General features: G+C 32.1%; 1 protein-coding gene across 15 annotated transcripts in view; it reads left to right on the top strand.

Annotated features, from left to right (window-relative positions):
• The first annotated feature begins 254 nt into the window (after positions 1-254).
• The window catches only part of LOC148609204 (vinculin-like), a 48,184-nt gene continuing 21,636 nt past the window's right edge, over positions 255-26,802 (top strand). For 4 of the 15 annotated variants that reach the window (XM_088540836.1, XM_088540832.1, XM_088540831.1 and 1 more), the window contains exons 1-17: positions 257-427; positions 9,200-9,479; positions 11,879-12,024; positions 13,237-13,405; positions 13,660-13,686; positions 17,099-17,250; positions 17,612-17,684; positions 18,018-18,166; positions 18,394-18,586; positions 18,984-19,129; positions 20,208-20,370; positions 20,865-21,016; positions 21,451-21,628; positions 21,909-22,106; positions 23,650-23,741; positions 24,287-24,386; positions 26,145-26,273. In XM_088540836.1, coding sequence (XP_088396962.1) covers positions 371-427; positions 9,200-9,479; positions 11,879-12,024; positions 13,237-13,405; positions 13,660-13,686; positions 17,099-17,250; positions 17,612-17,684; positions 18,018-18,166; positions 18,394-18,586; positions 18,984-19,129; positions 20,208-20,370; positions 20,865-21,016; positions 21,451-21,628; positions 21,909-22,106; positions 23,650-23,741; positions 24,287-24,386; positions 26,145-26,273 — 2,404 coding nt within the window. In that variant the 5' untranslated portion in view covers positions 257-370. Of the gene's footprint in view, positions 428-9,199; positions 9,480-11,878; positions 12,025-13,236; positions 13,406-13,659; positions 13,687-17,098; positions 17,251-17,611; positions 17,685-18,017; positions 18,167-18,393; positions 18,587-18,983; positions 19,130-20,207; positions 20,371-20,864; positions 21,017-21,450; positions 21,629-21,908; positions 22,107-23,649; positions 23,742-24,286; positions 24,387-24,900; positions 24,952-26,144; positions 26,274-26,802 lie in introns of all 15 variants that reach the window. The other 11 variants (XM_088540839.1, XM_088540838.1, XM_088540834.1 and 8 more) reach the window with 6 other exon arrangements.

Raw genomic sequence — 26,802 nt, 5'->3', positions numbered from 1 at the left:
ATAAAACAATAACACGGCAATATATTCACGTCAAGGTCACGCCTCTCCTTTTAAGGAATGCAACTTGCTGCAGAGGTCTCAAGTTACTGAAGACAGCAAAATTCGTCGAAACTCATAGATAAATTCACAATAATATCTTTTGTAAAGAAATATTGCACAAACGAATGAAAAATAATATAAAGTCACAGTAAAATTATAAGAAAACCCCATAGTTAGTAGAACCGAAAATACGAAACTAATTTTATCAACAAAGCCTGACTTCCGGTAGATTATTGAGGGGCCAGACGATTTGTCATTATTTGGGTCGAATATTGAAAGTATTGTGTTTATTTATCCATTTCAAGGGAGACAGTGTCGTGGAACAGGCAAAATGCCGGTGTTTCACACGAAAACCATCGAAAGTATTTTAGAACCAGTAGCACAACAGGTAATGTACTAATATCGAGAAATACCGAACTTGCCTCATTGACTGATTGAGAATTGAGATTGAATCATTCTCAAAATATATCTCAAGCTTGCTGGGATAAATAATGTGTTGATAGTCTCGCTACTGCGTAGAGCTATGCTGATTATTTCAGGCCTTGCAAACTTTCACAGTATATATTTATAAAAGATCATTTTATATTTTTTTTACTCTTGCGTCTTGGCTTCTGTTCTGTACAAGTATACACAGTATGTAATCCCTTTTGGGATTGGGCGCTGGAGATACATTTTGTTTTGACCACCACCACCAATGTCAAAACAAAAAAATGTCTCCAGCCTGAATCCCAAAAGGGATTAGGACAGTATGGTGCCACGATAGTCCAAAATAATAAATTATGCCGTCTTGGGAGGCTAATTTTTATTTTGCTTGGTTGCCTTACTTTGTGAGGCATAAAAAATTGTAATTAGACATTTATGCCATAAACGTCAGATTATAAATAAATGCCTTGGCGAACATCTTAATTATCTGGACTACAAATTTTACAATCCCTCTCATAAAGGACAAAGATACATTTTGTATCATGATAGAGATGTGTACAATTTTAAGATGTAAATATGTGCCCTAAAGAGCTCTTTAAATGACCAATGTACTTATAATGATTATAAATTTATGTGTAATGTTTATTTCTTTGAAGCTTAACTGTTTTATTTGGGAATTCATTGTTACAAGTGTATTGATATGATTTTATGCTTTGTCTATGTACATGTACAGTACTGTAGAATGGAGTTACATGAGGTAAACCATACCAATAAACATTCTTCACTAATTCTGTAATGAACTTTGTAAAGAAATGTTTAAAGTTGTTGTTTCTTGTATGAGTAAATTTATCTCAAGTGATAATTCAGTAAAAAAAACACATATCATTTTATTTGATTTTCTTTTTTCATATTTGGATAGTAAGCTCTCCGTTTCAACAAAATATACCTTCTGGCTTCAGATTGTGATAAGTTCAGACCAACTGCTACATGTGTCAATTTAGTCTTCAATCATGAAAAGTCAGCAATGAATTTTTAGCATGATATTGACACTCTTGATCAACTTAAATATATAGGATATTTAACTAAGAACACCATATAGATTAAGTGGGACCCAGTAGGGTAGGAAACTCACTCAAATTCTATCCAGTCCTGAATACAATTTTTCAATATATTTAATATATGACTGTATAGATTTTTGCTAAAATTAGCCAGCCCTGCCAAAAAATAGGCAGCCATGGGCTGGCGGGCTGGCTAATATTTCAAACTCTGGAACCAGGAAAAAATACAATATGATATCAAAGAATTTTCAAACACAGTACTGCTAAAAAGGGGAAAAAATTACTAGAGATCATAATTAATGCTCAAATGCAAGAAGCTTTGCTTTGATCATTCATTTATTAATCATACTATAATAAATTTGGAAAGGGGTTAGAAGTATAGTTACTACATCCTATTTATGGTTGTCATCACGAACTGGTGGGTCGTTATGGTGTATCCATCTGCACCATGAAAACTGATTTATTCAACAGGTCATGGTTTCCTTTCCTTGTTTGTCTACCCCGGACTTGACTTTTTATGAGCAACTCGGCGGGCGTTTCTAGAAAAGCAGGGGACGTTTACCCAACCCGTGCACATGGTCCATGCTCCCAGTTTTTAGTTGAGTCCAAGACGCTCTTTTGCTTTTGTTACTTTGCATGTATGATTTTAGTTAGTTTATGTTCTTTTTTGGTTGTGTATGTCTGTTTTCCATGTCTGGTCTTACTCCCTGGATTGCATTCTTTTGATTACCGCTATAACCTTGGTTCCCTTGATTACTCTTTAAATCTCTTGTAATTGTATATACTGATATATGATACAGTCTACTATTCCATCATAATTAAATATTTTAAGTAATGCTTGCTAATTGTGTACATGTATGTAACATATTATTAATGAAAAAAATGTTAATGATAATGCACATATGCATTATAATATTCTTTTCATTTCTTTCTGACCCCTTCCTACTTCTCCCTGACATCTCTCAGAAAGAGAAGTCACTTTTCAAGTAACTTGAGCCGCGGTATATATTGTAAAAAGTTTAAAACAATCTTCAGACTTATTTTGAGTTTTTCAACATTATATTATTAGCTGTAAAGCATCAAACAATATTCGCTGTAAATGATCAGAAAGAAATGATATCAAGTATCACAATAAAGCCTGTTAAAGCATCACATGCCACTTTTTGGTTGTACATTGAATCTCACCCAAAAGCATTAAAAACAGAGGTTATCCATTTTTTTATGGGTTTTGCCTATGAGTTTTATTACTATATGTACTTTACAATAAAAGCTATAGTGGTTCATGAGGTTGGTCTTAATACTTTCTATTTTATACCCCATATGTTTAATAGTTAAGCAGGATGCAAAATTGATGATAACAAAGGTGTAAACATTCCTGCTTATGGTGGGAGCCTCCCTTTATTTCATGAAAAATTCACCCTCCACGTATGTGTGTCAACCGAGAGATTTAGCCACATTTCGCATTACTACAATTTCTGTCAAAACATGCCACAAAGTTTGGCAAATCTTCTGCTTTGAGATAGTTTGAGTGGGGGATCTCCCGCTTTTGTACTTGCAGATTAACACCTATGTGATAAGTAACAGATCAGGTTTTCCTATAAGAATTGAAAATGACCTATAACACTTTGTTGAAATAAGATGGGTAATTAAATTAGAGTGACCCATGAAAATGTGTGATACAATGTACATGTACATGTATATTGGTTCACACATGTAATGCAGAGTAAAGTTTTTCCTAATGTTATTTTCTCTGAAAGTCTTTGACCCATTGTTAAAAATCCCAGAAGGAAGGAACTACAATGAAAAAAATAATAAGGTCTTATTTCTAATTGATGAAGATGTTGCATTTCCAAAATGTCCTGTAGAAGCTACTCATTTACTAGATATTAAATTGATTATAACAACCAAAGAATCAAGCACATACATGTACATACATGTACAAATGTTATAAATATGTTGACAATGAGCAAGTTTTTTTTTACAAATTAGGTAACTTAAACTTGTTGGAACAGCCAGAGACTAGAAGAGTGTAGGAGTACTAGTAAGAGGAGATACCTACATGTATTTATTCAAACACCCTTTCTTTATCATTGAAATCCTAGTCATTGTTCTAGTGTGCTGCTATTATCCTACATTTTGTACATCTGTAGCTTATTTTTTAGGACTCCTGTGGGCAAGTGTGTCAAAATAGTATCAAGCTTTGTGAATTTATCCCATTATCACATCAGTGCCTCGCAAGTCTGAAATAGAGGCAATAAGCATCTTTATATAACTTGAAATCAGGGCCTAATCTAAATATTAATGACAAGGAGAAGTTTTTGTAAATTCTGTTTGAAAAATAACAATATTGTCATTCATGTCTATGTAATCTATTACAAACACATGGGAAAAGTGAGCACAAACAAGGAGACGTTTTTGCCCATTTCTCCCTCTAGATTAGGCCCTACTTGAAATAAACATAGAGCTTTAACTTAAAATTTGAAATCATCTGTACATGTACATGTATGTTTAATTGAAATGCTTTTTTTAGCCAAAACTAGAAATATCATAATTATAATTATACCAAAAGTGTGTTTAGAACCCCCTATTTATTCTTCTTAAGGGTTCTCTTTCCATTTTGTTTATTTTTGATCTGAAAATGTAGAGAAAACATTTTGATAGTAAACATTGAATAGTACATGTACATGTAGGTTACTAGTTAGTATGAACATTTGCAATGAATCATTGACATCCAAATTCTTTCTTTCATAAAGTTTGTTTTTAAATTTCTCTTTGGGGTTAAATCTGGACAGTAGACTTAGTATTTATTTTGAAGGCTTTAACATAGGTTATTGAATTTAATAGGGAATTAAATGATTAGGAACAGTAAGCTGAACCATTAAATCTGTATAAGAATTTAAGAATGAAAGTGATTGTTACTTGTAAAAGAAGGATGTGTTGTTATCTATTGTTTAAGTGTATGTTGTTAACACCCACTGTGCCCTATGTTACATGTATGTTTAAGTTAAAAAAAATTATCTGTTGGATTATAACCATTAAGTAATAATCACAGTACCTGTAGACCTTTTGACCATTGCATTTGTATAATCTTGCATGAATAGGTATATGTAGTAATGTCCTCATTAAAAATCATTTCACCAAGATAACTGTATAAGTAAATTACAAGATTTATTATAATAAGACATTAAGTATTGTAGCTTTATCAACCCATATACATCGCATCAGATGATCTAATTAGGATACTTAATTTGTATTTTTATTTTTTTCTTAAATTTAAGTGGTCTATTTTGTTGCATTGATAAGTCACTATTATAGGTGGTAAAAAAATTAACTGACAATCTCATGACTAAATTATAAATAGTTATGCAAAGTGTGATAAAAATTTGGTAGAACGAGAAGATTTACAGATATGTTAATACATGTTATACCGGTAGTTAAAAACATATCACTCTATGATTGTTTTCAAAAATTTAGTGTTCGATTGAACTTATCTTCATGCACTAGAATGTATAGTCTGTAGAATATGTCTTTCACAGCGTACTTTCTACGGAGATGTCGTCTGAATATTGCTGAAATATTGCTGCTCAGCATTAAACCCCAACAATCATTCAATCAATCTACGGAGATAAACTTGATTGAAATAAACAAATAAGATTTCTAACTGCATGTTTCCCTCTGTCTAATTTAATATAGTGTAAATGTGTGCTTAGTTTTGTTTTTTTTTCTTTATTGACAAGATTTGACAATGTACTCAGTAATGAAGAGACTAGATCAGAATCTTTTGCCTGGTGAACTCCTAAATATGCAAGGTTCTAGCAGGGTGATTCTGAGAAGCAAGCATGGTTTATGAGTACAATGTACATTTACTTCTGTTTAAGTACTTTAAGTGGGATATACTAAGTGTTTTCCTGGTATAATGTTTCCTGTGGTGTTGATAAAATGATGCAAGATTAACCAAACAATGACACTGAAATATATGAAGAACAGAACAGCAATATTAAACTAACATTCTAATATGATAAGCTTCAAAAGTCTTCTGTACATACATTGTAGCTTTGGTAAAATGATGATAAACACATGACCAATGTCATAGACACACATGTATGATGATGGTCTTAGTTTAGACCTCATTGATAAGTTTAACCTAATATTCAACTATTTACCATTTTGTGCAGCATGTGTACACATGTAGGCAACAACAAAAACATAAAGAAACTAGTCCTATTAGAATTGAAATAATTCACGGAGACTCAATTTGGTCATTGTTATACCATAATATAGCCATTTATAAAAGTCTTCAGTAAGTGTACACACACCTTTAAGTAAGCTCTGTACTTTCGCTTACTTTTAAATAAGACAGTATGAACGGTCAGCCCATGGTAGTTTTCATGCTCTTGTTTTTGTTTTTGTTCATGCACAGCTAAGCAAATTGATAAATCACTAAAAATAAATAGTAGGGTATCAGGGAAGGGAAAATGTGTTCTTCTAAGATGCACAAAGAGATCATTCATTCTTTGATTCAAGTTTCTTGGGTTTTTTTTATTAAATGATCATAAATTATGTAGGAAGATATTAGTTTGTGTAAACCACAAATACTTCACAGCAAAAATTTGTTCTGTCTATTGTTATCAGGTTATCAGTGAACTACATGTATAAAAGGCACATCCTATCCAAAGAAAACTTTAAGTAAAACTAGTATTGAATGCTTTGCTGTAGGAAACTTGATAAGAGCACTCAAATATGTCACATTTACTTCAATTACAATATTCTATACAATATATTTTTTGTGGGTAGGCCAAACCATGAAATTTGGTTCCCAATGAAATGAGATTTCCTTTGAAGTGTATACTGGAAACCACAAAACCACGAATTAAAGAATCCACAAACTTGTGTTTTTTCCCTAATCCATGAAAATTGGTATCCATGAATTAAAGTACTTTCACAGTAGTTCTGTCAACCAGTGAATGGTCACTTTCAGTGACATTGTGACTAAAAGTAAGCATATGTAAGTTATATACTATGTAGTCCTGCCAACCAGTGACTGGTCTCAATCAGTGTGACTGTAAGTAATATGATAAGAATGGATATGGTGAATATGTCAGCAGTGTTCTAGGATTTTTCAGAAATTGAGGTTTCCTCGGGCAAAAATCCATATAAAATCAACTTTACCACTGTAACCCTTACAGCGTTTGAAGTTTTCAACTTGCCACAGGAAAGTGTCATTAAGTACCTAACTTTCCCTGACCCAAATTTCACTTGCCCTGGGTAATGGGAAATAGGAATCCAAGAACACTGGTCAGTGACACTACAACCCCAAGGGATGAAAAATGTTAGCTCAATTTCACCCATGGGTCTTCAATAAACTATTAGGGAAATTCTCACTTCACATGATAGGCTGCAGCTCATCCCAAAACAATGTAATACACAGGTACAGTGAAATACTGTGAAAATACTTTTATTCATGGGATACGAATTTTCATGGATTTCGTGGTTGACTTAAATATGTATATATAAAATACCTGATGAAATACATATTTTCTGTTGATTTGTACTGTTGAAAATGTTGAACAACGAATTCTAATATGAAGTCTTCATATTGTCAAACAGTATATGTCGGTACAACCCCACCTTTTGCACTTGCACACTGTCTCTTTTCTTTCGCTGTCTTTTTGAGACAAAACACTCATTTAAAAACGTTAAACGGCTGAGAGGTTATCTAATTGAAATCAATTATATAAATACACACATTTAACACAAACGATGACATAATTGTACAAATTTGATCCAACTTCCATAGATTATTTTGGCTACGCCTAGGGAATTTTTGTCACAGAAATTACCATATTTGTCATATTAGAAAAGAAATAATTCCTTCCAGGGGTAGATTTATACTCATTTTGACATGGGTTTAGCATTTATATTCTCATTCTCATGCACACATACATTTAAATAATCGAATATAAATGCTGTATCCATGTTAAAATGAGTACAAATCTGCCCCTCCACAAACTATTTCTTAATTAAAGAACCCACAAACTAAGAATTTGTATGCAGTTCACAAAAATTGATATCCACAAAGTAAAGTACTTTCATATTAGTTGCCCTTATAGGCTCCAGCAACATAAAAGAAAACTGATGGTGAATACGTAACAAGACGTACAGAGGCCTGAAATTCCTGACGTGGAACAGGTGCAAAAGATGTGGCAGGTTTAAGTACTTTTGGGTGATCACAACCCTCCCCCTTTTGAATTAAGTCACTATGGAAAAAATATTACAGAATTAAACACACATACTGGTAAAAATCAGTTCAAAAAGGTACGAGTCCCTTGATATAAAGAAATTGATTATAAGTTACACAAATGCACAAAGAAAGGTCTACTTAAAGTTAACTGACATTACAGCTCTAGATCAATTTTGTCCTAATCGTTGGCTTGTTTTGTTTGTTGAGGTTTAACATCCGAGCAGCAATATTTCAGCTATATTCAGACGACCTAATCATTGACAATATCAATCCCAATTCTTCCCTTATGGGCTTGTGTACTATAGTACACCATAAGTCATACAATAAGGACACAACCAATGTCATACCAAAAACATATGTAGTCCTGTCAGCCAGTGACTGTCAGTTATCATTGGTCCGTAATATCACCTTTTTATTGATGGAAGAAAGCTTTCTTTAATTTAAGGATGTTCACTTCTTGTCTGTTCAAGAATAACATGGATTTCAAAGGATGTGACATCTTTTAAGGTCCTTCATACTAGAACAATATAAGAAGAAATAAAAGATGGGTCAGTGAGGTTTTGAGATGTACATGTAAGCATTTGAAGTTTTGGCATGAAAAGGATTTCTCAAGGTTTTGTCTTAGTTAATAAGGTTGTTTCAAGTCAGGAATTTCTGGCCTCTGTATGTCTTGTTTCGTTTTCACTTTCAATTTACTTTATGTTGCTGGAGTATATAGAGGCAATTATTTTGCTGTACCTGTATAAAATGTTGTTTTGGGGCCTGCTGCAGCCCCCCTAGTGGTGATAGGGTTTCCTCATCGTTCATTTGATACCCATGGCTGGCCTTGAACTGAGATTTTTCATTACAGTGGGGTTGTTGTCTCATTGACATATTCACCATATCCATTCTCCTAATATTTATCTATCAAATTCACAGAAGAAAGAACAAGGATTTCATAAAAAATTCAATTGAATTTCAAGTCTTTTGCTATATTGTGTCCATAATTTGTAAGTCCCTTGCTTAAGTGTGTCAAATACTAATATGTGTCCACACTTGCCCCAACTGTTCAGTGGTCCTATCACGATGTGCTCATAAAGTTTCTTTTTGTTCATAAAGAATAAGCAATTCTGTGATATTGTTAGTAAAACAAATCTGTCCTAAACAAAATTGGCTCAAAAAGTTTTTCAAATACATCAAGTACTTGTAAGGTAAGTTACATCACAATTTATAGTCAAACAGGGGGATGTGTTGTTTCTACTCATAATAACAGTGATAAACTGTTTATACATAGTCACATTCCTGTTATTCTTTATAAAGTAAAATTCAAGGTTTTGTACTAATATATGTCAAATTTCCTAATTCAGAAAGAATGATGTATATTTTCCCAATCAGAAGAAGATGGTGTAGTCTAATGTTATACTGCCATTTGTTTAGTATTTATTTGCTATTTTGACAGGTGTCTAGACTGGTAATTTTACATGAGGAAGCAGAGGATGGGAATGCCATGCCTGACCTCAGTCAGCCTGTAATGACTGTGAAGACAGCCGTAGAAAACTTGGTCAGGGTTGGCTATGATACATGTAACAGTAGTGATGACCAAATTCTTAAACAGGACATGCCACCATGTCTCAACCGTGTGGATGAGGCATCCATGTTTCTTCTACAAGCCTCTGAAATGCTTAGAACTGATCCTTATTCAGCAGCTGCTAGAAAAAAGCTGATTGAAGGATCTAGAGGTTTGTTTTGTTTCAATGACTTTTTAACACCAGGAAAAATACTATTAAAAATTCTATGGACTGTTTTTAAGGAAGCAATAACATGTACCTGCATTAATGTACAGTATGTACCCAGTGTGAAACCAAGTAACTGTAATCTAATTACTTAGTATTTTTATCTGGCTAAAAAAATACATGTACATGTATTAATGTATGTGCCCAGTGTGAAACCAAGTAACAGTAATATAATTACTTTGTGTTTTATCTGGCTAAAAAATACATGTACATGTATTAATGTATGTGCCCAGTGTGAAACCAAGTAACAGTAATCTAATTACTTGGTGTTTTATCTGGCTAAAAAATACATGTACATGTATTAATGTATGTGCCCAGTGTGAAACCAAGTAACAGTAATCTAATTACTTGGTGTTTTATCTGGCTAAAAAAATACATGTTCATGTACAGTATGTGCCCAGTGTGAAACCAAGTAACTGTAATCTAATTACTTAGTATTTTTATCTGGCTAAAAAAATACATGTACATGTATTAATGTATGTGCCCAGTGTGAAACCAGGTAACAGTAATCTAATTACTTGGTATTTTATCTGGCTGAAAAAAATATATGTACATGTATTAATGTATGCACCCAGTGTGTTATTAATAACAGTAATGCAGTTATAGGAAAATTATGTTTGTTTACAGGTTTTCTTTGGTCTGTGTGTCTGTCTGTCTTTGATAATATGTGGTACATATACATACTGGGCAAATATAAATTTGTTTATGCTAATTAGGATTATAATGGTGTCTTTCAGGCAATAAATTACAGCTTTTTTTCGAAAAACTTTCTTTGACATTAGTTTGCAACTCAGGTTTCCAATATAGAATTAAACACTTATTTCTAGAATTTATTGAAGTGTAAAATCAGACTAAGGAAATAAATAAAAGTCTAATTTATTTTCATACCAGGTTTGTGAGTGAATTGTCAAATACACATCCATATAATCCTGGAAAAACTCTGTTTACTCTTTATAATTCCAATCCCGTACTTTCTGAAATGTACGTTTCGTTTTTTATATGACCACGTCAAAATTGCGGTAGTGTATTGGTATGGCGCTGTCATCTTAGTTGACTTGTGTCGTCAGCCCAAGACACTTGGTTTTTGTGTGATAACTTATATGATCTTTATAAATTTATAGCCCCAAACCATTTTAGAATTTGGGGCTAATAAGGGGCTTAAAACAAGCATTTCATCGAATTCAACTATATAGCTCCAGCAAAAGCTTAGGAATGTCTAAGATATTGTTCTACAATATTCCATAACACAATGGACTGACTAGGATTGATTTTGGGTGTAAGGACTTTAACTTTTTAGAAATTGGGCACCAAAACGGGAGCTATAAACATGCATTTTCCAGATGTTAAGATAGTAACTTGACTGTTATTTATTTTTTGTCCAAATTCAAAAAAAAAATTTCATTGGTTACCTTATGAAAATCCATGCCTGCTTTTTTCAATCAGATTTTGGATACTTCTTATGTTTTTTTTTAGTTATTTAGGGTCAAAGGGGTCACAAACCAAAAAAAAATCTTTTTCGGAATTCAAAATTTATATTTCTTTGGATTACATATGAAAATCCCTGCTGGCAGTTTTCATTCAGATTTCAGATATGTCTTATGGTTTTTAAGTTAGAAGAGGTCATAGGGGTCACACCCCAAAAAAATTGACTTTTTAATTGTTGCTTTGATTTTGAAAATTTTAAATTGAATTTCAAATTTAGTGCAATATAGTGTCCACACCAGTTGTTGTGTCAATATTGAATTGTAAGTTCCTATGCTTAAGTGTGACAAAAACTAATACTGTATCCACACTTGTCCCTAGTGTTGTCGTATCATGCTGCCCTCTGTAAAGCTTATTATTTTCTTTTAGTCCCTCAATCAGTGAAATTGACTATCATAACTCACATTACTGATGATGCATCCCTATGACAACATGGCCTGGTTGTCAATTTTGATATAATACTTTTGAGTATTATTTCAAATTTGTTCTTTTGAATACAGTTTGGAAAAGAAATTAAATGATTCAGATAATAGTGTTTCACGTCTCCAAGTATGTTGTAGCCATATTTGTTTATGAGGTGAACATGGAATTTACACTGTTGTAAAAAAAAACACATCATGGAGGCCGTAGAGGTGAAGAACCAATCATAATGCATGAACAAGACATATGCTAATTAAATTGAACTTATTGTGGTAACAATGCTATTATTGACTAATCTTTTTGTCCTCAATACTTTGTGGCCTGTGACTTTATTACTGACTTTTCTACTGTTATTTACAAACTCATGTTTTACAAATTCTTTTTAGGTAAGTTACAAATATGAGAATTACTTTCAGTCTTATAGTATTGTTGTTTTTTGTCAGGTATTCTACAAGGTACCTCACAGTTACTGTTCTGTTTTGATGAATCTGAAGTAAGGAAGATAATTCGTACCTGTAAAGGTGTATTAGAATACCTAGCCATTACTGAGGTGGTGGATAGCATGGAAGATCTGGTCACATTTGTGAAGGTTTGTATTATTGGACATGTACTAAAAAATTCAACATATGTAATAAATTTGCATCATAGCATCACACTGGTAGATTGAAGGAACTACCGTAACTTATTCTGTACCTACAGAATATCTTCAGTTTTGTTGTAGTGTGACTGTTTTGTGACTGCAATTTGACCTTCAGTGACCTGTATATTGAACATATTTTCATGTGATAATAATGGGAGTTAATGATCTAGATCAGTGTTGAGTCCTTATAAAATTGGACATTTATTTTCCTGTTGAAAAGACTTGGCATACACATGTACATGTATGTATTGTGCATTTAAAATGTTTTGGGGATTTTATATAGTTGCCTCTTCATTTAAATTTTAAGTGGCAAGTTTACAATTTTAGCTTGAAGTGTTTTTCTGGCCCAAAACATCTTGTATGAAACTTCTGTTTTGTTTCATTTTTAACCCGGATAAGAAATGTATAGTTGTATATACTCATAGCTTGTTGAAATTAACATTTGTTGATTTCAGGGGTTGCTAAGTTTGCTAAAATTTAAAGGTGGCAACATATCATTGGATCTTCAAATTTTTGTAAGATGACTTCCTCTTAATTAAACTTAAAAAACGTTCACTGAAATTATAAATTGGTATACACCAATTCTAACTCTATAGAAAAATAGGAAACCCTATTAATTTCAAAGGTCAATGTCACTTTGGGCTTGTGTTTTTTTTTTATTCTCTATTTTTTTGCCTAAACCCTTTATTGACCTTGGTAAGAGACTGTGAAAATTGTAAACTTAACATAAAAAGCTGCTCATTCAGTGCCTTACCATGTTAATATTGTGTTATAAAGGACTTTTTAAGAATTGGCAATAATACAAGTTTTGTCTATTGAAAAATTACATAAATTGTCCATGGGCATATTGTTTATTACGTGAAGTGCGATAAACAAAATATGCACATAGAAAATTTGTTATTTTTCAATAGACAAAATTTTTATAGCCAATTCTTATAAATTGATTTTAAAACATATTTTTATCTTTAAACATGAAAAGTAGCTCTGAATTTAACTGAATAGAGGCGTGTCAATATTCTTTTTATTCATTGAGATTTAACAAAATTATTTTAACCAATCAGATTACAGTATTTATCTCAAATTAATTTATATTGTATTGAGTTTATTATACAACTTTTTTACTTTATTCCATTTACATATAACTATATCTTTTCTGTATAGAATCTCAGCCCAGTTTTGACAAACATGACAAAGCTTGTTGATGGAAGAGAGAAGGAGTTGACCCACCAGGTCCACCGAATGATGCTAGTCAGGTCACTGGATGAAGTCAAGAATTTGACTCCTGTTCTGATCAGTGGTGTGAAGATGTACATCACATGTAAACAAACTAGTAAGTCATGGAGAAAAAAAAAACAGTAAAAAGATCCCCAAAAAAACAGTTAAATGTACATGTATTTATGTGAGTTAAGCAGTAATGCCGTTATTTGAAAAAAGTAATCTATTGAATTTCTTAAGTTGTCTTTTAAATAATGGAACTTAGTACCAATAATTCTGGCCACTTGAGATATAAATTAGTTATTTTCTTTTTAAATGAGCTGAATGACTGGAATGTTCTTGATGTTATAAATAATTTTAAATGAACAGTGCCAGTTCCAGATGAATTTTCTTTGGGTAAGTTACTGAAAGTTGCATGAGTTACTGTTGAAAGCTTAAAATTGGCCGTTAATAACTACTTGTATAGTCATTAGGAGATTGTTAAAGATATTTGAAAGTGAAATTCATCTAGAAATGCACATCAGATCTTATGATAGCAAATCAGTTTACTACATGCATAATTATAGCATTGGCATTGGTGGTGAGCTGTAAATATTATACTATTTTGTGATTACACTAGTTTACACTTCTAGAAATGTAGTAAATTGTCCATTATTAGTTTATATGTTAGGATGAAGTTCTGTAATTTATTATAACTAAGAGAAACAGTTTTGATTTAATGTTTGTATGTTTCACCAACAAATTATGTGATGTATATTTTTTATAGCCTGTCACATGAAGTGGTGGGATATTATGTGGTACTCTCCAAAAAGTTGCATGTCTGCCCCCTCCCCCCCAGGTTTCCAGATGATAACTTCAGAAGATATTGAAGGATCCTTTTCACACTTTGTGTACTTACTCAGTATCATAAAAAACATATTAGGTTCGAATTTCAGTCTGATTGGAACATGTACACTAAAGTAATGGCCATTTTAAACTGTTTTTACCTCAATTTTTTTTTGGGGGGGGGGATTAATTAGAGTTATCTTTCTTTGAACATGCATTAAAGAATTGTGAAACTTCGTTCTTTGTCTATTTTACACAGCATAAAGGAGGGTATCATTTAATGTCCCATTAGATGCCCTTTTTTTGGTTAATGTTTTTGTCTATATGGCTGTGGGTCTCACAGCCTATTGGAAGGATTTTTCTGTGAAGTTGGTTTCGTATTATCACATAAAAAATCTACAAAATCTGTTATTGTCTATACAGTTTGATTTCAAATTAAAAATTAAAAATCTTCCTACATGTTCATTTGAGAATAAGTTGTAATTTTTACCTTCTCATTACTGGTAACATAGTTGTGAGGTTACATCTTAGATAACTTGGTTGAGAGTATATTTATTGTAACATGGTTTTTGGTAACATGGTTGTGAGGTTATGTCTTGATAACATTGTTGTGAGGTTACAACTTAGATGACTTGGTTGAGGTTACATTCATTGTAACAAAGTTGTGAGATTTTATCTTAAAGGACTTGGTTGAGGTTACATTTATTGTAACTTTGTTTAGGTTTTACCAGTGGTAAAATGGTTCTGAGGTTTTGTTTTTGGTAACATTGTTTTGAAATAACTTTTTAGATAACATTGATGTGATGTTACATCTGTGAGTTTACATTTATGGTTACATGGTTATGAGGTTATATCTTGGGTGGTAAAAAATTCATGCAAATATGAGTTTTTGTGTTTGGTTTTTCTTCTCCATGAAAGAAAATGATATAGGAATCATGAAATTTGGTGTTTCATATTGTAAAAATATGTCATTTAGATAAAGGGGTGGTGGTCAATCAAATTTTGTTTGTGTGTTATTTGTACTGATCAATATGTGTTCTTGTTACAGTTTACTTAAGTATGTTTTTGCATTGTGTATTTGTTTTATGTGTTTCTTAGATTTATATTTACTTGTTTACAATTCTATTGACTTTGTTATGAAGTATCTGTGTTAGTTATATTGAGTACTTTTAGTTACAGTTAATATGTAAATATTTTTTTTTACTTTACGTTCTCGTTATGATTAAATCTTACGTATTGTTTCCCCTTTTATGTTATCCACTTGTTAAAAGGACGTTAATAGTGGTTAAGGTTTTTTTTTTACTTAAGTTGCAGTAAAAAGATGATAACAGTGCTTTGACTTGACAACACCTATTTAAGTCTGGCTTAAACTGGTGAAAATGCTCAGCATAACCTCATAAATTCTCACAGTTGGAAGACTTATCCATTTATCAGTTTTGTGTTAAGTAATGGTAGGGCACTATTATTGTCTTTATATTGCAATCAAAGTTTAACAAAAAACTTAAGCCAAAGAAGCAAGGATTTAGATTCAAAGCAAGTGATGTCCTGACAAAACACTAACACAGCAATTTGTCACATCTCAACAAAATGGTGGTGTATTCAGTCAGTGACAGTTCATTATTTGTATATGAATGTAGTCAGTGCATTTTGACTACTCAAAAAGAACAGCTGCAGTAATAGGATCTATCCACTTTAAGTTAAATGTTGAATCAGGTTTCAAGATGATGTGTTTAAAAATATCTTGATGACAACTGGTATATTTAGTTAAAATGGATGTCTTGAGAAAATTAGGAAATGTATTTTTCTGGACAACCAACATGAAGTAGTAAAATATTTAACAAGTGGAAAACAAAAGAGGGATGTACAATATGTATATGAAAGATTAAGTTTTATGAGATAGTATATAACCAATGATAACTTCTTTATACCCTTATTAATATTATGCTTCCTTATTTTTTTGTTTACTTTTGTTTCCATGATTATATAGTATGTATTATATGATGTCAAGACAAGCCCATACAAGACTCATGTCATTTAGACATTTCTAAAACCAGAAAATATCCCCAAGCTTCTTCTGGATATGGTGAATTACTTATGAAAAGAGTTCAAAGTACCCTCACAAGTTTGTGACACTGCTGTCTTGACTGATTTTCAGATACTGTGGGAGTACTTTGGTTCAAAAGCATCCATTGTTCTGGTTTGAAAAAAAAGTATTTGTTTTTTAATAAAGTGTGCATATTTTCACCCTTTGTGTCATCAAAGAATTAGATACTTAATTTAAAAATTCTTAAATTCAGGGTATGTCAGACATACTAAGTATGCAATGTAAAGAACTGGTAGCTATTGACCAATAATACTTTCACAACACATTGCATTGCACAACTATCCTCTCTCACCTCTTCTGTGTTTTCTGTGGCATATATGTTCACACCACATGTATTCTGTGTTGTCTGGGGGCATACTCTCATCTACATGTATTCTGTAATGTCTGGGGCATACCTTCACCTACATGTATTCTGTGTTGTCTGGGGCATACTCTCATCTACATGTATTCTATAATGTCCGGGGCATGCCTTCACCTACATGTATTCTGTGTTGTCTGAGGCATATCTTCACCTTTGTGTATTCTGTGTTGTCTGGGGCATACTCTCATCTACATGTATTCTTTAATGTCTGGGGCATACTCTCATCTTCATGTATTATGTGTTGTCTGAGGCATATCTTCACCTACGTGCATTCTGTGTTGTCTGGGGCATACCTTTACCTACATGTATTCTGTATTGTCTGGGGCATACATTCACCTATGTGTATTCTGTGTTGTCTGTGGCATGCCTTCACCTACATGTATTCTGTGTTGTTTGAAGTATAACTTCACCTACATGTATTCTTTCTTGTCTTGGGCATATCATTACCTATTTTGTATAGTTAGGCTGCTACTAGGCTGGCTGTTGTGTATTATACAGTCTGAATGGATACTTTCTAGATGCTGGTGTCCCTGAAGCCCAAGCAAACAGAGACTACATTGTTCGTAAGATGTCTGACGAAGTACAGGAAATCATCAGAGTCCTACAACTGACCACGTATGACGAGGAAGAATGGGATGCTGATGATGTTACTGTCATGAAGAAAGCTGTGGTGGGTCAAATGTAGTATTATTTAAAGTATAGTGGTCAAGCAAATTTCTAAACTTTACCTTGAAATGAGTATCAAATTTCCATAAAAAATGGGTACTCCTTTACATTTTGGTATGAATTTTCTGTAATTTAGACATTTGAGTGTTCAGAATTAAAATACATGTAGTGTAATGTTAGTATCTACTGGTATTCTTGTGTGTTGTGAAAAAAAAACAAAAACAAAAATAACATTATAGAATTATGTTTAGTAATTTGTAATATAATTTAGTGGTAGATTTATTAATGTAATAATATATTTCTTTGCTATTTGTTAAGATTATTTTGTAATATGCATAATTGTAATTAAACTGCTTTCTGTTCAGAATGCCATTGAACAAAAGATGAAGCCAGCATTTGATTGGTTGGCAGATCCAGCTGCTTTAGTGGGAAGCTCAGGTAAAAACTATGTTTATAGATGATTTAGCACCCACAGTGTTTAGGAAATGTTTATTTTCAATACATATGTATTGCTTTATTTCCAGCTCATCTTCAATATCTTTTTATCTTATTTTTAAACAAATACATGTATAAAAAAAGTTTCCTCTTTTACATCTCACAGCATCTTACAGCATACACCATGTTAAATTTCATCAGTTGTCTCATGCCTCAACGTAATTTAAATGAACTTGGTACCTATAAGTAAGTTTTCAAAGGCTGTTTTTTTTTTTTTTTAGTAATTTAGTAATTTAGTAATTTATTGATTTGGTAATACTATGTTGCTTTAATTAGGTGACAAAGCTTTGGGTCAGATTTTAGAAGATGCTCGTAAAGTAGCAGAGAGATGTACAGACCCTGCTGACAGGGACAGGATTCTAAAGACTATAGGTGATATAGACTCTATGAAAAATGCATTGGCAGAACTCAGAGTCCAAGGAAAGGTAATTAATCACCTATATCAACCAAGTAACAAAAATTTAATATGTTAGAATATAAGCATTACCTGTTGATAATACGGCAAAAAAACACCTTGGAAATATTTGATTGAATGTGCTCCTGATGTTGGCTTGGTTAATGGTTGATCTCTTTATAAAATCTTTCATATTCTGATTTTCTAAATGAAATTGAATGACAATCTAACATATACTTAGTTGATGGTATGTTTTAGGGAAGCAGTCCCCAGGCTATGTCTCTTGCCAGAGAAATACAGAACAAGCTCAAGGACTTGCAGAATCTAACACAAGCTGGAACTATGAAGACTGAAAGGTCAGGGATACGTAAACCTGCCCCAACAGTAGAGGGCAAGGTAGAACAGGCAAGGCAATGGCTTGCCAATCCTGCACTGGATGACAGAGGTCTGGGTAAGCTACCTGTGTGTGCATAGATATATATTCCTATAATTGAAAATATAATGATAGTAGGATTTGATACATACTGAAAATTATGACTTGATAGTTTTGATTTGATTTGCTTATAATGATTTAAATAATGGGATGGTCAATGTTTTTTAAACATGCCTCTTTGATTGTTGATACTCATGAAAATAAAGTAACAGTAACAGGGTTCAGGAGAAATACCTTTAGGATTTAATATGAAAAACAGTACGATTTCATTAATTAGTACTAAAAAAAAAGGAAACGTTCACCAAAGGTACAGATATATCACCCTGTAGAAGATAAATACCTGAGAAAATAAATAGAGTAGGAAATGGTTATGTTAAAAGTAACACAAATATAAATTTTAATTCCATATTTTAAGGTGAACAAGCAACAAAGTTAGTGATTGCCGAAGGTCGCAAGGTTGCAGATTCTTGCACTGGTCCTCAAAGATCTGAATTATTAAGGCTTTGTGATGAGACAGAAATACTAACCAATCAACTTGCTGATATGATAAGGAGAGGCCAGGTATACATTTGATTAACTGATTTTCATTTTTAGATAATATGCTTTTGAATTATTCTGTGGGTACCAATTTTTGTGGTTTGTCATGGGAGGCATTGAACTATGAAATTTGGATTCAAAGAAACAATAATATCTGTGGATGAATGTTTACTCCAATAGATTAATCTCAGTATTTCAGTGGACACATGGGAAGAAGCCTTATCTAAGGGTCATATTCCTGTCACCCTTAATTATTTTATTAAACGTAATGTCAATTGTTTACTTGGGATTTTACCACCTTCTGTTTGCCTCTTATCCATCAATGGTGCCTGAAGCTTTCATATGCACAGAAATGAACACTGGAGTCATGATTCCATGACACATATTTATGCATATTTTGTAATGAAAATGATTTATTAACTAATGTTTCAAGGGATACCTTTTAAATGTCAATGTTGGGAAATATGTATCTGCAAAATAACTAAATGCTTAAAAAGATTTCATTTTAAATCTTCAGCAAAAATGTCTTTTTTACTCTAACAATATAAAATTGATACCCATGAAAAAATAGAAACCATATTAGTTCTAGAAAAATCTAGAATTCTGTTGAATAATCAGCATGTGTTAGTTTTGTTTTTTCCTCACTTGCTCCACCCCTACACATTCAATGAATGATGAACCCAAATACATCACCATATCTGTGATATATCACCAAGAAGAACACTGTTATTTGTTTTGAAAAAAAAATGGCAGGGATTAATGCATTCAGAATAATATAACACATAGTGTCTGCAGTGGAAGGTGTTGATGTGTAATTCCACACTCATAAAATATATAACCTATGACACAGGCGAAGGCGGTATATTTACTTGTATGAAATTCCAGATTAATACCCTCTACCACAGGCACTTTGGGAATAATACCATATTTTTTTAGCTTGAATTCTTTTGCTGTTTATTTTATCTTCCCCTGGTCAGAGAAAGAAATTGCTCCATCATTGTAAAGTTTTTGTTCTTGGACATTGATCAATTTGTCAAAATTCTAGATGACATCAAGAAAATTTTAGGGAATACAATAATATAATTTGTTTCTCTACTTTCAGGGTGATACACCTCAGGCTAAAGCTATTGCCAGACAGCTAAGTGAAAAACTCCACAATCTGAAGTCTAAGATACAGGAAGCTCTAGTTAATCAAGTAGCTGAAGATTTTATTGATGTTACAGGACCACTGAAACAGTTACATGATGCTGCATTAACACCTTTGGGTTAGTATTGAAACTGTGAGGAAGAAAAAACTTAAAATTGTAATTTGATGTTTTTAAATGAATATGAAGCAGAGTGTTACCATGGTTGTAAAACTTTAAAATAACAACAAAGCTGAAATTTGGGTGTAAAGTGGTAGTTTGTGTGCATATATGATAGTGAACTAAATTTGGAAATTAAAAGATTTAATTACAGCAACGAGTTTTGCTTCTTTCACTTCATTTGTACAAATGTTATTTAGTATCTATTCAGTGTTATGTTTTCATTATACTGTAAACCGTGAAATTTTTTGCAGCAGTTCTATTTTCGCAGTTAGAGCTGTAACAAGATAATTAAATTGTCATGAATATTTTCTTCAAAGAACTTAATAATACAATTTAGGAAAAGATTGCGAATTTAAAACTGTCTGAATGTTGATTAATCACAGAACCCCTGAAAATATACTGTACAATGATTTCCCAGTTTACTGTATATGAATGTGTATTTTATAACATAGGAGTGCCAGGAAGAGATGAGAAATTTGATGACAGGGCCAGAAACTTTGAATCCCATGCATCTAAATTGGCTGATACAGCTAACATGGTAGCCACTGCAGGAGGATGTAATAATAAACAAACTGTTCAGGAGATATTTAAAACATCTAATCAGGTAGAGTATTATACGGTGTTAGGCATCTATAGTGGCATATTAACCCTTGACAATTTTGTTTGTATAGAGGTGAGTATAAAAATTACCCTTTGTCTAAAGAAAGAAAAAAATTATATAGATTTTTCTTAATAATACATGTATATATTTATACTTAAAAATAATTGTTCCAACTAACCATTATTAAAAATGTTTGCTTTTTCTTTGGTAAAATTTGGGATAAAGCTTACCAGACAACATATTACTCTTTTAAGTGATCACAATATTTGATTATTATTTCTTATGACCTTGCTTCAAAAGTTGCTAATTTAAAATAGAAATCTTAAGAAAAAAACCAATTGACATCAGTAAAAGACTAGGGAGAGTCCACGAGTGAAGTATGGAATGTTATCAAATTGTCATGTCAGCATAACGTGAACTTGATTACTACCCTACAGGTGAATGATCTGACACCACAAGTGATAACAGCAGCCAGAGTATTGTTTGCCAACCCTAACAACCAAGCTGCAGTAGAACACTTTGATCAGATGAAGAGTCGTTGGGCTGGTAATGTGGAACGACTTCGAGCTTTAGTTGATGAAGCTGTAGATACCCCTGCTCTCATTAATGCTGAAGGTAATGTATTATACAATTATTGGCATTTATCACAAGTAGGTAGAAATATACAACATAGTTTGAGGTTTAAAAAACAAATTAAGTAAAGATTTTTGTTACTGTTAATAATCATAATGAAGCATAGAATATTTCTTATGTCTTATATGATTTTAATTCATATGACAACTGTTTGTGACAAAGCTCATACAGAAAGTGCTTATGTTTATGTAGGTAAATAGAGATTCCATGTACCCACTCAGGAGTAAAGCATATATTTGGTTTTCTTTCTTTTTTTTATCAGAGGAGGCAATTCTTCGAGATACTGATCGTGTCGAGGAAGGTATTCGTGGCAGGGATCCACCAAAGATAGTAGCAAATGCTTCCAACATTGCCAGGAGGGCTTATAGAGTGCTGCAAGTAGCTGAACAGGAAGCAGAGAACAGTGAAGATCCAGCTTATGTTGATAAAGTGAAAGATTCTGCCAATGTTCTTAGAGATAGTAAGTCAAATCACTTTATAAATGCAATATCTGTATATTGATTTTCAATACTTGATTCTTTGAAAAAGTTTACATATGTTTAATTCTTTAACATTGAACACTTTTCATTAAATGGAAAATTTGCCATTGAAGTTACTAATAAGTAATTTTATTGTGGATGCTGAGCATGCATGCTACAGTTACAGGTACAGTACCTGAACCAATCTGTGCAACTATGACTGCAATCGGTCCTTGATAGCCAATCAGTTTGCGATCAGTCCTCGATCTGCAAACCAATTTGTAAAACCATTGATCACAACACTTCCGTGGTAATATATTTTACGGATTCTGTTGTTTTGTTTGTCAATTTTTACACTTATTTACTAAATGCAATAAAATTAAACATCGATTAATTCCTTTTATTTTACATTTGTTTTATTTTTAAACAAAATACAATTTGTGAATTTTATGTCTTGTATTTAAAATGAATTAAATGTGGTATTATAATGGATATGTTCCAATGGAAATTCTAAAATTTACATGAACCAATCACCTGTCATTTTACATAAAAAAAACTGTGATCAGATTGGTCATTAGTTATCGATCCGTCAGCAATCATTTAGTCTGTGGTCAGCAATCCATCAAGAAGTTGCACAGATTGGTTCAAGGACTGTAGATGATCAGTTTTTGTCTTGATTTATTCCTCCTCAAATATTTACCCAAGTAGTCCTTTCTCTGAATTTGACTACTTTATGATCTACAGTCGAACCTCGATGTGTCGCACTCGGATTAGTCGACCTTGAGGTTAATTAACCTTGTTGTCTTAAAGTCAACTAATTAGTCAGAGAACTGATTGCTTTCTAACAAACCATGATCAAAGTTTGTTTTAACAATGATAAGTGTGGCTTTTGAAATTAATTTGTTGACATTCTTTTTGGCTTGATTAGTGTATTTTATTAATTCGAAATTGCAGGTGTGGTTAAAAGAAACAAATTTCATTAATTACACATCCGAATTCACACTAATAGTGATATTGGATATTTTGATATTTTGATAATTTAAAAAAAATACATATGGTATCTAACAATTTAATGAAACATCAAACAGACGATAGGAAGTATATTTCAACAAAAGCATTCGTTTCGTTTTTATCGTAGTAATGTGAAGCACATGGTTGGACAATACTCCTGATTGTAAGTCAAACAAAGCAGGATGTTATGAACTATGACGTTTTCGATGTAGAAAAAATAAAAATAAAATTTCACTAGAACACTTGGTGCTATTCAGTTTTTCAAACATGATATACAACATATGAAAAATGTCTTCCGATATGAAATGCAAGTCCTTATGAAATACTGTGTAAAGTGAAATACATGTACATGTACAAGCACAACAAATGATGTTTATGCAGAAACAATCATTGACCAAACTACTAGTATATCCTGTTTATCCTCGACCTCGGATTACTCGAACCTAGGATAACTCGAACATTTTTGAAAGGTCCCTTCGACTTTGACTTAACGAGGTTCGACTGTATATCAATGTATACTGTTTTTTTTTCCAGCAATTACCCCTATGGTACAACAAGCCAAGAATCTGTCCATGAATCCAGGAGATGCCAATGCTGCAACCAGCTGGAGAAAGGCTAATCAAGCTGTAAGTTGGTTATTTGTATACCAGGAAGTTTTATTTAAGTCTGTTTCTTCAAACTCTATTCCTATGCCTCCAACAGTCCAACAGGTGAAAATGTTCAAAACTTTGTGTTGACAAATACATATATGAAGCAGACAATAATAAAAAAAAATTTTTGTTGGGTTTGAAAAAATTTTTTTTTTATATAGACTCATTTTCGGGAATTCATCACAAGAGCGTCTTACAAGTTATCCTTTGTCCAAGTATTTACAATTAATGTTTTACTATTAATAGGAAAAGGCTTATTGCTTCTTTTATGGATTCTATTCATAGAAGGTTTTAATACACATGCATTAGTATTGTTGATCTATTTGGTGAATATATTATAAAAGCATTATCACTGGGAAGCCATTTCATTGACAACCCAATGTCAGGTCTGTGATGTTTTTCATAGTTTCCTTTTTTTCTACCATTATGGTTCTTCATTTTACTGTCTATTAACTTCTGATTTTATTGCTACCTACTTACCTGCTGTTGCTTGTAACTCATTTCTTCAACAAACTTTGTAGTTAATAAATGGAGTAGGAGGAGTGAAGGATGCAGTGACAGTTAGCCGAGGGTCTGAGATGTTCCCTCCACCACCCGATATGTCTCAACTTAATATTAATGGTCAGTACATAATTATTATTAACAGGTGCTTGTTTGGTTAGTAGTAGTTGTTGAATCTACTGTGAAATTAATTAATACAGTAGAAATTAGTGTTGCTAGAGGAACTGTATTTTAGAATTTCAGTAAATTCAGGAATGGACACTTAGCAAATTTAAAAACTGGAATTTTTTTTATTTTATTTAGGTACTTTTTCCTTTTAACTTAAAATAGTGTAAATGATCAAATTTAATGCTTTTTGCAGTAATTATAAGTATCCACTGCTTTTGCTTGAAGTTTCAGTGTTACAATTATTCTTTTTTTAGCCTTCTTTCAACAATAATAAACATTTCAGAGACTCAGGTCTTTCTGTTACAGTAACTAATAATACATGTGTGTGTAAACATGTTGTAATATATATATATATATATATATACATGTATATAGCTTGTTAAATCAATGTAATATATCAAACTTAAAGTGTACCATATGTGAATGTGGTGTTGTAACATTACTATATTAATTTTCTTAACTAAAGAGGAAGAACAAGGAGCAGTTGGGAGAACATACTCTCCTATCTCTATTTCTGGTAAAACAACATTCCTTATCACACAGAGCATTTATACTGCAACCTGCTGATATTCAGTTTATATTCTCTCCTTCATTTTATACATGCAGCCAATCTCTCTAATGTTGTTATTACTGTCAGTTATGGTTGAATTTCACATTATAATATACAGTTTTTTCTTGAGAGGTCAAAAGTGTAAAAATTAATATTCAAAAGCATACAGATGATGTACATGTATATGCCTTAAAAGCAAAATTTATACTATATGTGAATAAATATGTAATTTCATATTAGCCCTGTTACAGGTTTGATGTCTGTCATATTACGAGGCGGCTGTATTGGTCCCGAGGCATCACCGAGGGCCAATACGGCTGTTGAAGCCAATATGATTGACTGAAACCTATAACAGGGCCAATAGGAAATTACATATTTATTTACAATTTTATTAACCAACTCAACTAGATGATTTGTAGAACAGTTGTTTTCGTGTTTACCAAAAACATGTAGTAGGTTTTTTTGCATTAATCAGTCTTAAATATCCTTTTTGTATAAAACGGAAGATTTTTTGGAGTTTCTACAGCTTTTAGTCCTGATGATCAAAGTTCATGAAATCCAATTCTAACTCAAAATGGCGGTGTCAAACGATCGGAAGTTATGATGCTGTATTGGTCCTGGTGTGATCCATATTGGCTCCGTATAGATGCCTGGTTTGAATTCATATCAATTGGTCAGTTTTTGACATATTGTAACATATTTTGGGTAGTTGGTTAATAAATACTTGTATACAAGCAAAATTTATACATACTTGTATATGAAAACAAACACTGCATTATAACTTTCAGCTTGTGACACTTAAATGTCTTCATATCACACATAGTCTTTTTCCCATTTCTTTGTTTTAATTGTATTGCAGATTTTTGCATAAAAATTTCTTAACATGATTGTAACTCATTTCATGCAGCTTTACAAGAATTTATAATCAAATGTAATTCCCATTCTCAATATCTTAGAAAAATTATTTGTGAAATCAATCATGACTGATATTTTTAATTATGCAGTATCTATACATTAGATAAATTGGTGGTCATATTTGTACAGCTGCCAATAGCTTCACAAATTTATCCATTGTTTTAGCAAATTTATCAATTATTTATGCATTATGTTGTTGTAGAGTATTATAGTTAGTATATTTTGTTTTTGATATTGTAAAATAGATTTAGATGAGTTTAATGACCTATGGAATACTGGCGGGCCAATAGGAGCTTCAGCGACACCTAGTTCAACATTTAGTTCTCCACGGCCCCCTCCTGTTGCCCCTAAATCACCACGGGTTATAGCTAGAGGTAGATCCTAGCATGTGTTTAGAGTGCAACACCCCTTTGTGTTCTAACTTTCCATAAAACATGTTTTTACTTTTTAAAGTTGTGCACTGTATATTTTCATATTTGTTCACTTCATTTTATTCCTTATTATATCGTAGAATAGAATATATTTTATATAAATAATGAAATTTACACCCTGCATTTAATATGATATTTATTATATTTATTTAAGAATTTTCTGGGCGTGATGCTACATTTTTAATAGGTAAAAGTGTTGAATCTTTCATAAAAATGAAGTACATGTAGATTTATACAAGAATTTCCACAGGCAAAACTGGTGTTAGAATTGCAAAGAAAATAGAAGTTGAATTATGTTGCATCATTTAAGTGGTAGAAATCTTAAAGCTGCATTAGCTGTCAAATTTGTTCAGTTTTGATTCTACTCAATTTTGCTGATTCAATGAAATAAGTTTGTAGTATTGCAATTGAAGCAACCAATGTCAATAATACCTACAGAATATTGTGAAAATAATGTTTTTTTTTAATCAGA

The sequence above is a fragment of the Perna viridis genome, chromosome 8 (genome assembly GCF_037379345.1).
Source record: "Perna viridis isolate PV_CMFRI_1.1 ecotype Kerala chromosome 8, ASM3737934v1, whole genome shotgun sequence".
Taxonomy (NCBI): domain Eukaryota; kingdom Metazoa; phylum Mollusca; class Bivalvia; order Mytilida; family Mytilidae; genus Perna; species Perna viridis.
Note: the sequence above shows the minus strand (reverse complement) of the source record. Positions and strands in the feature narration are given on the sequence as shown.